Source organism: Pristiophorus japonicus, chromosome 13 (genome assembly GCF_044704955.1).
Source record: "Pristiophorus japonicus isolate sPriJap1 chromosome 13, sPriJap1.hap1, whole genome shotgun sequence".
Classification (NCBI taxonomy): domain Eukaryota; kingdom Metazoa; phylum Chordata; class Chondrichthyes; family Pristiophoridae; genus Pristiophorus; species Pristiophorus japonicus.
Window position 1 is genome coordinate 3,829,085 of NC_091989.1, and position 12,837 is coordinate 3,841,921.

At 45.7% G+C, this 12,837-nt stretch overlaps 1 protein-coding gene across 1 annotated transcript in view; it reads left to right on the plus strand.

Annotated features, from left to right (window-relative positions):
• Positions 1 to 12,837, plus strand: part of grm3 (glutamate receptor, metabotropic 3) — a 68,007-nt gene that overhangs the window by 11,773 nt on the left and 43,397 nt on the right. The window contains exon 3 of the mRNA XM_070896557.1: positions 6,974 to 7,832. Coding sequence (XP_070752658.1) covers positions 6,974 to 7,832 — 859 coding nt within the window. The remainder of the gene's footprint in view (positions 1 to 6,973; positions 7,833 to 12,837) is intronic.

Below are 12,837 nucleotides of genomic sequence, written 5' to 3' on the forward strand. Positions count from 1 at the left end.
GCTGGGCAGTAGTTGAGCAAATAGCCCAAATCTCCACCCACTGAGGCCCTTTTCCCGGGGATGTGGATGATCTCTGTCTACAAGATTCTTCACCGATCACAAATTCCCGGCAGTGAGCGCAAAAACACGGAACCTGTGGAGCCCATGCAGGTGTGAATGCACCACCTATGTACCCTGGAAAAGCAGGGCCTATGTTTGTCAAATATAATAATTGCACGACATAACCATAAGCCTCTCGGAGTTTATATTCCACATTTCAGCTGGTGGTCATAAATCATATTTCCCCTGGAGAAAGTTTCAGACTTTCCACTGTCAAATTGTGAAGTTGAACAATAACTAAAGAGGAATCTTTTGCTATGTTAATCAAATGCACATTTGATGGGTTGACTAAAACTAATTTCTAACATTGGTTTTTCAGTCTCAGGATAAGGGGTCGGCCATTTAGGACTGAGATGAGGAGGAATTTCTTCATTCAGAGGGTGGTGAATCTGTGGAGTTCTCTACCCCAGAGGGCTATGGAGGCTGGGTCATTGAATATATTCAAGACTGAGGTCGATAGATTTTTGGATATTAAGGGAATCAAGGGATATGGGGATAGTGCGAGAAGGTGAAATTGGGTCGAAGATCAGTCATGATCTCATTGAATGGTGGAGCAGGCGCGAGGGGCTGAATGGCCGACTCCTGCTCCTAATTCTTATGTCTTAAGATATCCAAGGCAATGCCGACACAATGGGTCATCTCCTCCTATGAGCGAAGCCCAACGTGGGCAGAGGAAACGTTTCAAGGACACCTTCAAAGCCTCCTTGATAAAATGCAACATCCCCACTGACACCTGGGAGTCCCTGGCCAAAGACCGCCCTAAGTGGAGGAAGAGCATCCGGGAGGGCGCTGAGCACCTCGGGTCTCGTCGCCGAGAGCATGCAGAAAGCAAGCACAGGCAGCGGAAGGAGCGTGCGGCAAACCAGACTCCCCACCCACCCTTTCCTTCAACCACTGTCTGTCCCACCTGTGACAGAGACTGTAATTCCCGTATTGGACTGAGAACTCACTTTTAGAGTGGAAGCAAGTCTTCCTCGATTCCGAGGGACTGCCTGTGATGATGATGAACAGCGGGGGGAGCCAAAGATAGCCAAAAATAAATAATCAGATATTTTGATGGAAAGGCACATTGCTGATTCTTTAGAATCTATTTTGCATTCTAAGAGAATTATAAAAAGATAATTTCACATACGAGTAAAATTCCTTAAGTAAATGAATTACACTCCATTTTAGATAAAATGCCCTTGTGGCCCCAGAGCTGATGTTTAAACGCAATCCTTCTGGTGCACAGCTGGCAAATGGTAAATCACTTCCTGTTTGACAATGAGCAATTTGGTATCATTAGATCGCAGCAATGGTTCCAGGCCACATAATATGAGAAAGCTGTCATGATTCTGGAAAGAATCCAAAGCAATCAAATCCCATTAACCAATTCATGGACTTAAACTGTTTTGGAAAATCCAGGTGCCTGCTGAGCAAATAGAGAATGTGCGTGAAGGTTGGAGATTCCCCTTTCATTGTTGACTTTGAGATTCACTCACACCTCAAGGGTTCTGACTGCTTTCATGGCTTTTATATTTCTTACACAAATCTTTTTCTGTTTACACAGTTCTCCCCACTCACTACCCATTGATTCAATTAGCCAAAATATCACACTTTCAAAAGATATCTGTGATCAAACTCAACTGGCTTTCATTCACAACTATAACAACAAAAAAGCAAATTACTGCGGATGCTGGAAATCTGAAATAAAAACAGAAAATGCTGCAAATACTCAGCGGGTGGGGCAGCATCTGTGGAGAGAGAGAAACAGAGTTAACGTTTCAGGTCGCTGACCCTTCGTCAGAACAGTTCTGATAAGAGGTCATCAACCTGAAACGCTAACTCAGTTTCTCTCTCCACAGATGCTGCCTGACCTGCTGAGTGTTTCCAGCAATTTCTTCATTCACAACTGATGTTCGTCAATTTGTTTTTGGTATTTAGATACATTGGTAGACATTGGTAGTTGTCAATGAAGAAATAGTTCACTCGGAAATAACCACCTTCAATTCATTAGATTATATGTAAACTAGATCCATTATCCGGTGAGAATCCCATTAATAACTCCCTGCTCCGTGAAGACAAGGAACTACAGAGAGGGACCAGTCTGGGAATAATTGGTGGCGACGTGCAGGAACTCGAGCCACATGTACAACTTAACTCAATCCCGAGTCACACTTTATTGAAACAATATTCATGGAGACTGAAGAAATATTTTGTGTCATCAGGTATTTGAGGCTGGATTTTCCTCTGACTGCAGTTTTAAGGCAGGATGTGGATGAAGAGGAGGGGGAATTGGGTGAAGAAATTTCCTATTGCATCTTCATCCACTTCAGTGCCTGGCCAATTCTCCCATCATCACTTCCTGCGGTCGATGGACGTGCCATTCTAAAATGGGTCAATGTATTAAAATGAGGCGCAATTATGTGATGTCCCATTTCCTCTCACTGCTGCCTCGGTGATGGTGACTGGTAATACCACCTGTCTTCAATGGGCAGCGAAGGCCCTGGGGAAATGTTGAAAGGCAATTTAAACACAAGTGCATAAAAATTAGGAGCAGGAGTCGGCCATTCAGCCCCTCGAGCCTGCTCCGCCATTTAATGAGATCCTGGCTGATCATCGACCTCAACTCCACTTTCCTGCACTATCCCCGTATTCTTTCATTCCCTTAATATCCAAAAGAACCAAACACTGATATTTTAATGCTTTGAAACATAGAAACATAGAAAATAGGTGCAGGAGAGGCCATTCGGCCCTTCAAGCCTGCACCACCATTCAATATGATCATGGCTGATCATTCCCTCAGTAGCCCTTTCCTGCTTTCTCTCCATACCCCTTGATCCCCTTAGCCGTAAGGGCCATATCTAACTCCCTCTTGAATATATCCAATGAACTGGCATCAACAACTTTCTGTGGCAGGGAATTCCACAGGTTAACAACTCTCTGAGTGAAGAAGGTTCTCCTCATCTCAGTCCTAAATGGCCTACCCCTTATCCTAAGACTGTGTCCCCTGGTTCTGGACTTCCTCAACATCGGGAACATTCTATCCGCATCTAACCTGTCCCGTCCCGTCAGAATTTTATATGTTTCTATGAGATTCGCTCTCATCCTTCTAAACTCCAGTGTATAAAGGCCCAGTTGATCCAGTCTCTCCTCATATGTCAGTCCAGCCATCCCAGGAATCAGTCTGGTGAACCTTCGCTACACTCCCTCAATAGCAAGAACATCCTTCCTCAGATTAGGAGACCAAAACTGAAGACAATATTCCAGGTGAGGCCTCACTAAGGCCCTGTACACTGTAGTAAGACCTCCCTGCTCCTATACTCAAATCCCCTAGCTATGAAGGCCAACATACCATTTGCCTTCTTCACCGCCTGCTGTACCTGCACGCCAACTTTCAATGACTGATGAACCGTGACACCCAGGTCTCGTTGCACCTCTCCTTTTCCTAATCTGAGCCATTCAGATAATATTCTGTCTTCACGTTTTTGCCCCCAAAGTGGATAACCTCACAATTATCCACATTATATTGCATCTGCCATGCATTTTCCCACTCACCTAACCTGTCCAAGTCACCTTACAGCCTCTTAGCGACCCCTCACAGCTCACACCGCCACCCAGCTTAGTGTCATCTGCAAACTTGGAGATATTACACTCAATTCCTTCATCCAAATCATTGATATATATTGTAAAGAGCTGGGGTCCCAGCACTGAGCCCTGCGGCACTCCACTAGTCACTGCCTGCCATTTTGAAAAGGACCCGTTTATCCCGACTCTCTGCTTCCTGTCTGCCAACCAGTTCTCTATCCACGTCAGTACATTACCACCAATACCACGTACTTTAATTTTGCACACCAATCTCTTATGTGGGACCTTGTCAAAAACCTTTTGAAAGTTAAAATACACCACATCCACTGGTTCCCCCTTGTCCACTCTACTAGATACATCCTCAAAAAATTCCAGAAGATTTGTCAAGCATGTCACCCCTTCATAAATCCATGCTGACTTGGACCTATTATGTCACCTCTTTCCAAATGCGCTGCTATTTCATCCTTAATAATTGATTCCAACATTTTCCCCACTACTGATGTCAGGCTAACCAGTCTATAATTACCCGCTTTCTCTCTCCCTCCCTTTTTAAAAAGCGGTGTTACATTAGCTACCCTCCAGTCCATAGGAACTGATCCAGAGTCGATAGACTGTTGGAAAATTATCACCAATGCATCCACAATTCTAGGGCCACTTCCTTAAGTACTCTGGGATGCAGATCATCAGGCCCCGGGGATTTATCGGCCTTCAATCCCATCAATTTCCCGAACACAATTTCCTGCCTAATAAGGATATCCTTCAGTTCCTCCTTCTCACTAGACACTCAGTCCCCTAGTACTTTCAGAAGGTTATTTGTGTCTTCCTTCGTGAAGAAAGAACCAAAGTATTTGTTCAATTGATCTGCTATTTCTTTGTTCCCCAATATAAATTCACCTGAATCCGACTGCAAGGGACCTACGTTTGTCTTCACTAATCTTTTTCTCTTCACATATCTATAGAAGCTTTTGCAGTCAGTTTTTATGTTCCCGGCAAGCTTCTTCTCATACTCCCCCTCTTAATTAAACCCTTTGTCCTCCTCTGCTGAATTCTAAATTTCTCCCAATCCTCAGGTTTGCTGCTTTTTCTGGCCAATTTATATGCCTCTTCCTTGGATTTAACACTATCCTTAATTTCCTTTGTTAGTCACGGTTGAGCCACCTTCACCGTTTTATTTTTACTCCAGACAGGGATATACAATTTCTGAAGTTCATCCATGTGATCTTTAAATGTTTGCCATTGCTTATCCACCGTCAACCCTTTAAGTATCATTTGCCAGTCTATTCTAGCCAATTCACGTCTCATACCATCGAAGTTACCTTTCCTTAAGTTCAGGACCCTAGTTTCTGAATTAATTGTGTCACTCTTCATCTTAATAAAGAATTCTACCATGTTATGGTCACTTCCCCAAGGGGCCTCGCACAACAAGATTGCTAATTAGTCCCTTCTCATTACACATCACCCAGTCTAGGATGGCCAGCTCCCTATTTGGTTCCTCGACATATTGGTCTAGAAAACCATCCCTAATACACTCCAGGCAATCCTCCTCTATCGCATTGCTACCAGTTTGGTTAGCCCAATCAATATGTAGATTAAAGTCACCCGTAATAACTGCTGTACCTTTATTGCACACATCCCTAATTTCTTGTTTGATGCTGTCCCCAACCTTACTCTTTGGTGGTCTGTACACAACTCCCACTAGCGTTTTCTGCCCCTTGGTATTCCGTAGCTCCACCCATATCGATTCCACATCATCCAGGCTAATGTCCTTTCTTACTATTGCATTAATTTCCTCTTTAACCAGCAATGTCACCCCACCTCCTTTTCCTTTCTGTCTATTCTTCCTAAATGTTGAATACCCCTGGATGTTGAGTTCCCAGCCTTGGTCACCCTGGAACCATGTTTCCGTGATGCCAATTACATCGTATCCGTTAACTGCTATCTGCGCAGTTAATTCGTCCACCTTATTCCGAATACTCCTCGCATTGAGGCACAGAGCCTTCAGGCTTGTCTTTCTAACACACTTTGCCCCTTTAGAATTTTGCTGTAATGTGGCCCTTTTTGCTTTTTGCCTTGGGTTTCTCTGCCCTCCACGTTTTTCTCTCCACTAATTTTGGAACTTGTAGTTTTGTGTTTTTTTTGCTCCTCCCAACTACTTTACAATCGTCCTTTCTACCATCGGCTGTGGGGACAGTTTGCATGTCCCCCCGCACCCCACACCCCTCTCCTCCCCCAACCGGGAATAAAATGGGTCTCCCATTGGGCATGTCATCCTTACCTGTTGCTTTCCGGAAGATGAGGAGCAGGAATGAGAGCAGACTGGTGAGGCTGCCCCAGAAACACAGTGCATCCACCCACGGACATGTCACACCTCAGGGGGCAGGCAGAGGTTCTCATACCTCCATGTGCCTGATGATCAGCAACTGACGGACGAGGATGGTGCGATCGAAGGGTTGGCTTTGAAACAGGCAGTCGTCGCTCCGGTCCAAACCTTAGTTAAATATCTGTATCGAGTCCTACACCCATCTTAGGACCGAGCACCATGTTTGGGGGGGGGGGGCCAATGAACGGTTACTCCTTGGCGTGCCGTGCCCTAATCTTACAGGGATTGCCGCAGCCTGCTCCACAACCAGCCCAAAAATAGTTACTTTTATTTTTGTGGGTCAGGAAGAGCAGGAGTGCTCTGCACCTGCACCCCTGCCCCCACCCTCGGTACCGCCGGCCATCTCAGCGTAGGAGTGGGCTGGGTCACCATGCTCACCAAGCGGCAAGGTGCCCCAGGAGCACCGGTTTATAGATTGTCACTCTCCCGGTTTCCCGGGCTGCATGCCAATGAGGCCCAGCCATCAAGATGGTTTGGGCTCTCGCCGATGTGATTGGGTGAGCAGCGTGATGGCAATGACCACCCCCCAATTACCACAGCAAACAGAAATCGACAGCCCACCCCCCCCCTCCCCAGTTTCTCTGGCCTGTTGTATTGTCATTGTACTCTCACCCCCTTTTTGCTCCATCATTGGGCGACCATATCTACAACTGCCCAGGTCCCATACACTGCAGTCCCTTCCCTAAACCCTTCACCTCTGCAACTCCCTCCCCTCCTCGAAGACTCTCTTCAAGACCAACCCATTTGACCAAGCAGTCTGTCGCCACTCCTGGACTTTCCTTCTGTGACTCGACATTCATTATTCTGACACCATTGTGCAGTGTCTGGGGACATTTCTAATATTAAAGGTGCTATATAAATGCAAGCTACTGTTGTTAGACTTGGAACGCGCGATGTGTATTTAATGGATTCTAACATGTTCCGCAGGTTGCAAATTTGCTTCGACTCTTCCAGATTCCGCAGATCAGCTACGCTTCGACAAGTGCAAAACTCAGCGATAAAAGCCGCTACGATTACTTTGCGAGAACGGTCCCTCCCGACTTTTACCAGGCCAAGGCCATGGCTGAAATCCTACAGTTCTTTAACTGGACCTACGTGTCGACCGTCGCCTCGGAAGGCGATTACGGAGAGACGGGGATCGAAGCCTTTGAGCATGAAGCACGGCTGCGCAATATTTGCATCGCGACGTCGGAGAAGGTGGGGCGGTCCACCACCAAGAAGTCCTACGATGGCGTCATCCAAGAGTTGCTGAACAAAGCCAACGCCAAGATCGTGGTGCTTTTCACGCGGGGCGACGATGCCCGGGAGCTCCTGGCCGCTGCCGACCGCCTCAACGTGTCTGGCTTCACCTGGATCGCCAGCGACGGATGGGGAGCGCAGGAAATTGTCGTCAAGGGGAACGAGCAGGTAGCGAACGGCGCGATAACCCTCGAACTTGCCTCTTACCCCATCAGGGAATTCGACAAGTACTTTCAAAGCCTCCACCCTCACACCAACAAGCGCAACCCCTGGTTCAAAGCATTCTGGCAACAGAAGTTCCAGTGCCTGCTGCAAAGCGGCCGGCAACGGCAAAAGTTGTGTGACAGACGGCTGTCAATCAACAGCTCCAACTACGAGCAAGAGACCAAGATTATGTTTGTGGTCAATGCAGTGTACTCGATGGCACAAGCCTTACACAAGATGCAGCGGCTGTTGTGCCCAAATACCACCCGACTCTGTGATGCCATTATGCCCCTGGACGGAAAGAAGCTATACAAAGAATACTTGCTCAAAATTAACTGTGGCGGTAAGAGCCTTATCTGTGTCACTGAGAATGGCAAACGTTATCAGAGCAGGGTGTATCATTATTGTGTTTTTTTGCATTTCTTTACTTTTTATACTCTAGATTTTATTTCAGACTGCCGTCATCAGTGACCCAGAGGTCCCAGCGTCCCAGAGAAAGTGTTTCACTTGCTATTGCTGTTTGTGGGAGCTTGCTGTGCACGGGTTGGCTGAGGTGTTTCCTGCGTGGAACAGTGACTACTCTTCAAGAGTACTTTGTTGGCTGTAAAGTGCTCCGGTGGTCATGAAAGGCGTGATATAACACTTGGAATAGAATGTGTCACACTTGGAGTACTGCGTGCAGTTCTGGTCGCCATGTTATAAAAAGGATATAGAGGCACTGGAGAAGGTACAGAGAAGATTTACAAGGATGATACCAGAAATGCGAGGGTATACATATCAGGAAAGGATGAACCGGCTGGGTCTCTTTTCTCTTGAAAAGAGAAGGCTGAGGGGTGACCTAATAGAGGTCTTTAAAATGATGAAAGGTTTTGATAGAGTGGATACAGAGAGAATGTTTCCACTTGTGGGGAAGAGCATAACTAGAGGCCATCAATATAAGATAATCACCAAGAAATCCAATGGGGAATTCAGGAGAAACTTCTTTACCCAGAGAGCGGTGAGAATGTGGAACTCGCTGCCACAGGGAGGGGTTGAGGCGAATAGTATCGATGCATTTAAGGGGAGGCTGGACAAGCCAATGGGGGAGAAGGGAATAGAGGGTTATGCTGATAGATTTAGATGGGGAAAGACGGGAGGAGACTCGAGTGGAGCATAAACGCCGGCAGGGACTGGTTGGGCCGAATGGCCTGTTTCTGGGCCGTATATCCCGTGTAATCCTCTGTATAAACTGAATGTCGAGGGGAGGTGGTTAGACTTTCTCTTGTTGGAGATGGCCATTGCCTGGCACTTGTGTGGCACGAATGTTATTGCCACTTATCATCCCAAGCCTGAATGTTGTTCAGGTCTTGCTTGCTGCGGTCATGAACTGCTTCATTTTGTGAGGAGTTGCGAATGGAACTGATCACTGTGCAATGGTCAGCGAACATCTCCACTTCTGACCTTATGATGGAGGGAAGTCCTCCGGTGGTCATGAAAGGCGCGATGTTACACTTGGAGTACAATGCATTGATGAAGCGGCTAGTCTTTTAAAAGGTTAATGTAAGGCCAGGATTCCCACACACCAAATAAATCGCCAAGGACCAATAAATAATACAAGCAGCTAAAGGAGCAGAGAGGACCAACTGCTCTTTGCCCGCAGCACCAAACAGGCTAACAGAGAAGCGGCAGACTGTTTTACACCACTCCCGTTCTGATTTTAAATAATTTCAATGGAATTAGGATACAAACCAAGCATAATCATAAAAAAATGCATAAGTTTACCAGGCTGACACTCCAGTGCAGTGCTGAGGGAGTGCTGCACTGTCAGAGGGGCAGTGCTGAGGGAGTGCTGCACTGTCGGAGGTGCCGTCTTTCGGATGAGATGTTAATCCGTCTGCTCTCTCAGGTGGATGTAAAAGATCCCAGGGCACTATTTGGAAGAAGAGCAGGGGAGTTCTCCCCGGTGTAATGACCAATATTTATCCCTCAATCAACATAACAAAAACACATTATCCAATTGTTGGACTATTTTCAGAAAAACAAGCTTTAACATTTAAATGAATTATTTTTTTAAAAAGGCAAAGTTAAAGGCTTTATAATTCACATGAGATATTCATAATTCCGAGAACAAATATTGCAACCTTGTTATATCAGGTTGAAATGGAAGTTTGTCTCCTATTCTAGCTTGTTCTTTCCATGACCATCGAATTGTGCAGCTCTGTAACTCTCTCAATCTTCCTCCCATTCTAGTGCACACCAAGTCTCGCTCACCCACCACCCACTGTGCTGCCCCGTGTCCTAACTCGCACCAAGTCCCACTCACCCACCACCCCTTGTGCCCCTTGTCCTAACTCACACCAAGTCCCGCTCACCCACCACCCACTGTGCCCCTTGTCCTAACTCGCACCAAGTCCCGCTCACCCACCACTCCCTGTGCCCCTTGTCCTAACTCGCACCAAGTCCCGCTCACCCACCACCCCCTGTGCCCCTTGTCCTAACTCGCACCAAGTCCCACTCACCCACCACTCCCTGTGCCCCTTGTCCTAACTCGCACCAAGTCCCGCTCACCCACCACCTCCTGTGCCCCTTGTCCTAACTCGCACCAAGTCCCACTCACCCACCACTCCCTGTGCCCCTTGTCCTAACTCGCACCAAGTCCCACTCACCCACCACCCCCTGTGCTCGCTGACCTACATTGGCTCCCGATTAAGCAACACCTCGAGTTCAAAATTCTCGTCCTTATTTTCAAATCCCTCCATGGCCTCGCCCCTCCCTATCTCTGTAATCTCCTCCAGCCCACAACCCCCCCCGAGATATCTGCGCTCCTGTAATTCTGCTCTCCTGAGCATCCCTGATTATAATCGCTCAACTATCAGGCCCCAAGCTCTGGAACTCCCCATCTAAACCTCTCTGCTTTTCTTTCCTCCTTCAAGACGCTCCTTTAAAACCTACCTCGTTGACCAAGCTTTTGGTCACCTGCGCTAATTTCTATTTATGCGGCTTGGTGTCAAATTTTGTATCTCATAATAGTCCTGTGAAGCGCCTTGGGACATTTCACTACGATAAAGGCGCTATATGAATACAAGTTGTTGTTGTTATAATCTACAAGTGATTAAAATTCAATCTTGGTGTCCAGCTAATCCGTATCTTGATTTATTGCAATCCAGCTCCAGGTCTTTGCAAAACCAGTGGTCTCCTGGACTCTGGGTCATGACCCTTGACCGAGAATTACAAATCTGACCTTGAACTAAGCTGCTGAATGGCGGGGTGGCTGGGAACATGGAAATCTCCCCACGATAGTCCGCCCAGCGCACCACTGTTGCTCAGCACGCCCACGGGAAACACAGCAATCATCAAATTCAAAACACAGATGATTGGAATTGTTCCAAAGGACATGTATAAAGCGAGAGAATTGCTTATTACACGATTCGCTGCCACTTTGTTCAAAGGGTCCAGAATGTTACAAGAGGAAAGTTTTTTTTTAATTACTGGATTTAAAAGCTTAATGTAGTCTGACACAATCCAAAACTGAATACATTTTGAAATCTGTTGTCAATACTTGTCAAGCCAGCTATACATACCTCGACCTTCCCACGATATTTCAAGTAGTCTTTTATCATCTTGAATTCAGTTGATGGCAGCAGCAGTGAGAATTAAAGGGGCGACCACAGTGTCTGTGGGAAATGGCCTCCTCCTGTGTGCGGCTCATCAACAGTTTACTTCAGTCATGATTACTGATCCTGATTATTAAGTATGGAGCTAAATTATAAACAGATTCACAGAGACAATCCCCTCAGAAAGCAAGCTACATTTTATTTTCAATTGCTTTTTGCTTTATTCCACTTTCTATTTCGAATATACAAAACTTGTTGAATGTAGTTCATAGAACCATTCGGCCCATTGTGTCCGCGCCGGCCGACAAAGAGCTATCCGGCCCACTCCCACTTTCCAGCTCTGGGTCCGTAGCCCTGTAGGTTACGGCACTTCAGGTGCACATCCAAGTACTTTTTAAATGTGGTGAGGGTTTCTGCCTCTACCACCCTTTCAGGCCGTGAGTTCCAGACCCCCACCACCCTCTGGGTGAAAAGAGTTCTCCTCAAATCCCCTCGAATCCTTCTGCCAATCCTTTTAACAGAGTCAGCCCTGGCTCAGTGGGCAACACCCTCGCCTCTGAGTCAGAAGGTTGTGGGGTTCAAATCCCACCCTAGAGACTTGAGTACAAAAATCTAGTCTGATACTGCAGTGCTGAGGGAGTGCTGCTCTGTTGGAGGCGCTGTCTTTCAGGTGAGATGTTAAACTGAGGCCCTGTCTACCCTCTCGAGTGGATAGAAAAAACCCCATGACACTATTTCGAAGAAGAGCAGGGAAATTATCCCTGAATTCATGGCCAATATTTAACCCTAATCAACATAACAAAAACAGTTTATCTGGTAATTATCACATTGCTGTGTGTGGGAGCTTGCTGTGCACAAATTGGCTGCTGTGTTTCCTACATTACAACAGTGACTACACTCCAAAAAAAAAAGGCTGTAAAGCGCGTTGGGATGTTGGTTGTGAAAGCTGCTATATAAATTCAAGTCTTTCTTTTAACGAAAATAGCTGCCAGTAATTTCTGACAGAAATGACTCGAAGTGATATCTTGTAGCTGACTGATGATTATTATATTTTAGCTGTGCAGGGGCTACTGCAAAGAGAAATATATTGAGTAGCTTTGTTCTAGCATGAATTTACCGAAAATGTCATTATTCAAATGGTAAAATGGGTTGTTCCAAGTGGAGACAATTGTACATCAAAATATTTCACCAGGAAATTCAGCACAAGACTATGCAGAATCTTCAAAGGGAATAACAAAATAAGCTTCACCAGCAAAGAGTATCTATTAATCCACATAGTACAGAATCCGAAATGATTGGTTGACATTTTGAATGCTGCATTCATACTGTAAAGTGCAAGAAGTCTCAATATTTTCCGGCAATATTGTATGTTGGCATTATATTTTCTGAGTGTAAAATCTTACATGTAGACAGAGAAGTGATACTGTCTCTCTCAAGTGTCAAGTTAGTGATGTTACTCAATGTGGAGTTTGTTGTGCAGACGAACTTTATCGGCACAATGATCGCGAGTACTCAAACATTGTATGACCCCGGAGAAAGACCGGAATTGTAAGTATGTACATGTTGTAGTGCGATCCTATTCAGTGTATGACCGAGTTCTGTGAAAATGTATTTTTTTTAAATCCACTGCCGATATATGCGCAATAGGAAATCACATAAAAACCTGACAAAGTACTCTAATGTTTTAATCAGTGGATAAGTGTATTAATAAATGTTAAAAATAGTGATTATTAAATATTAACAATTGACTACAAA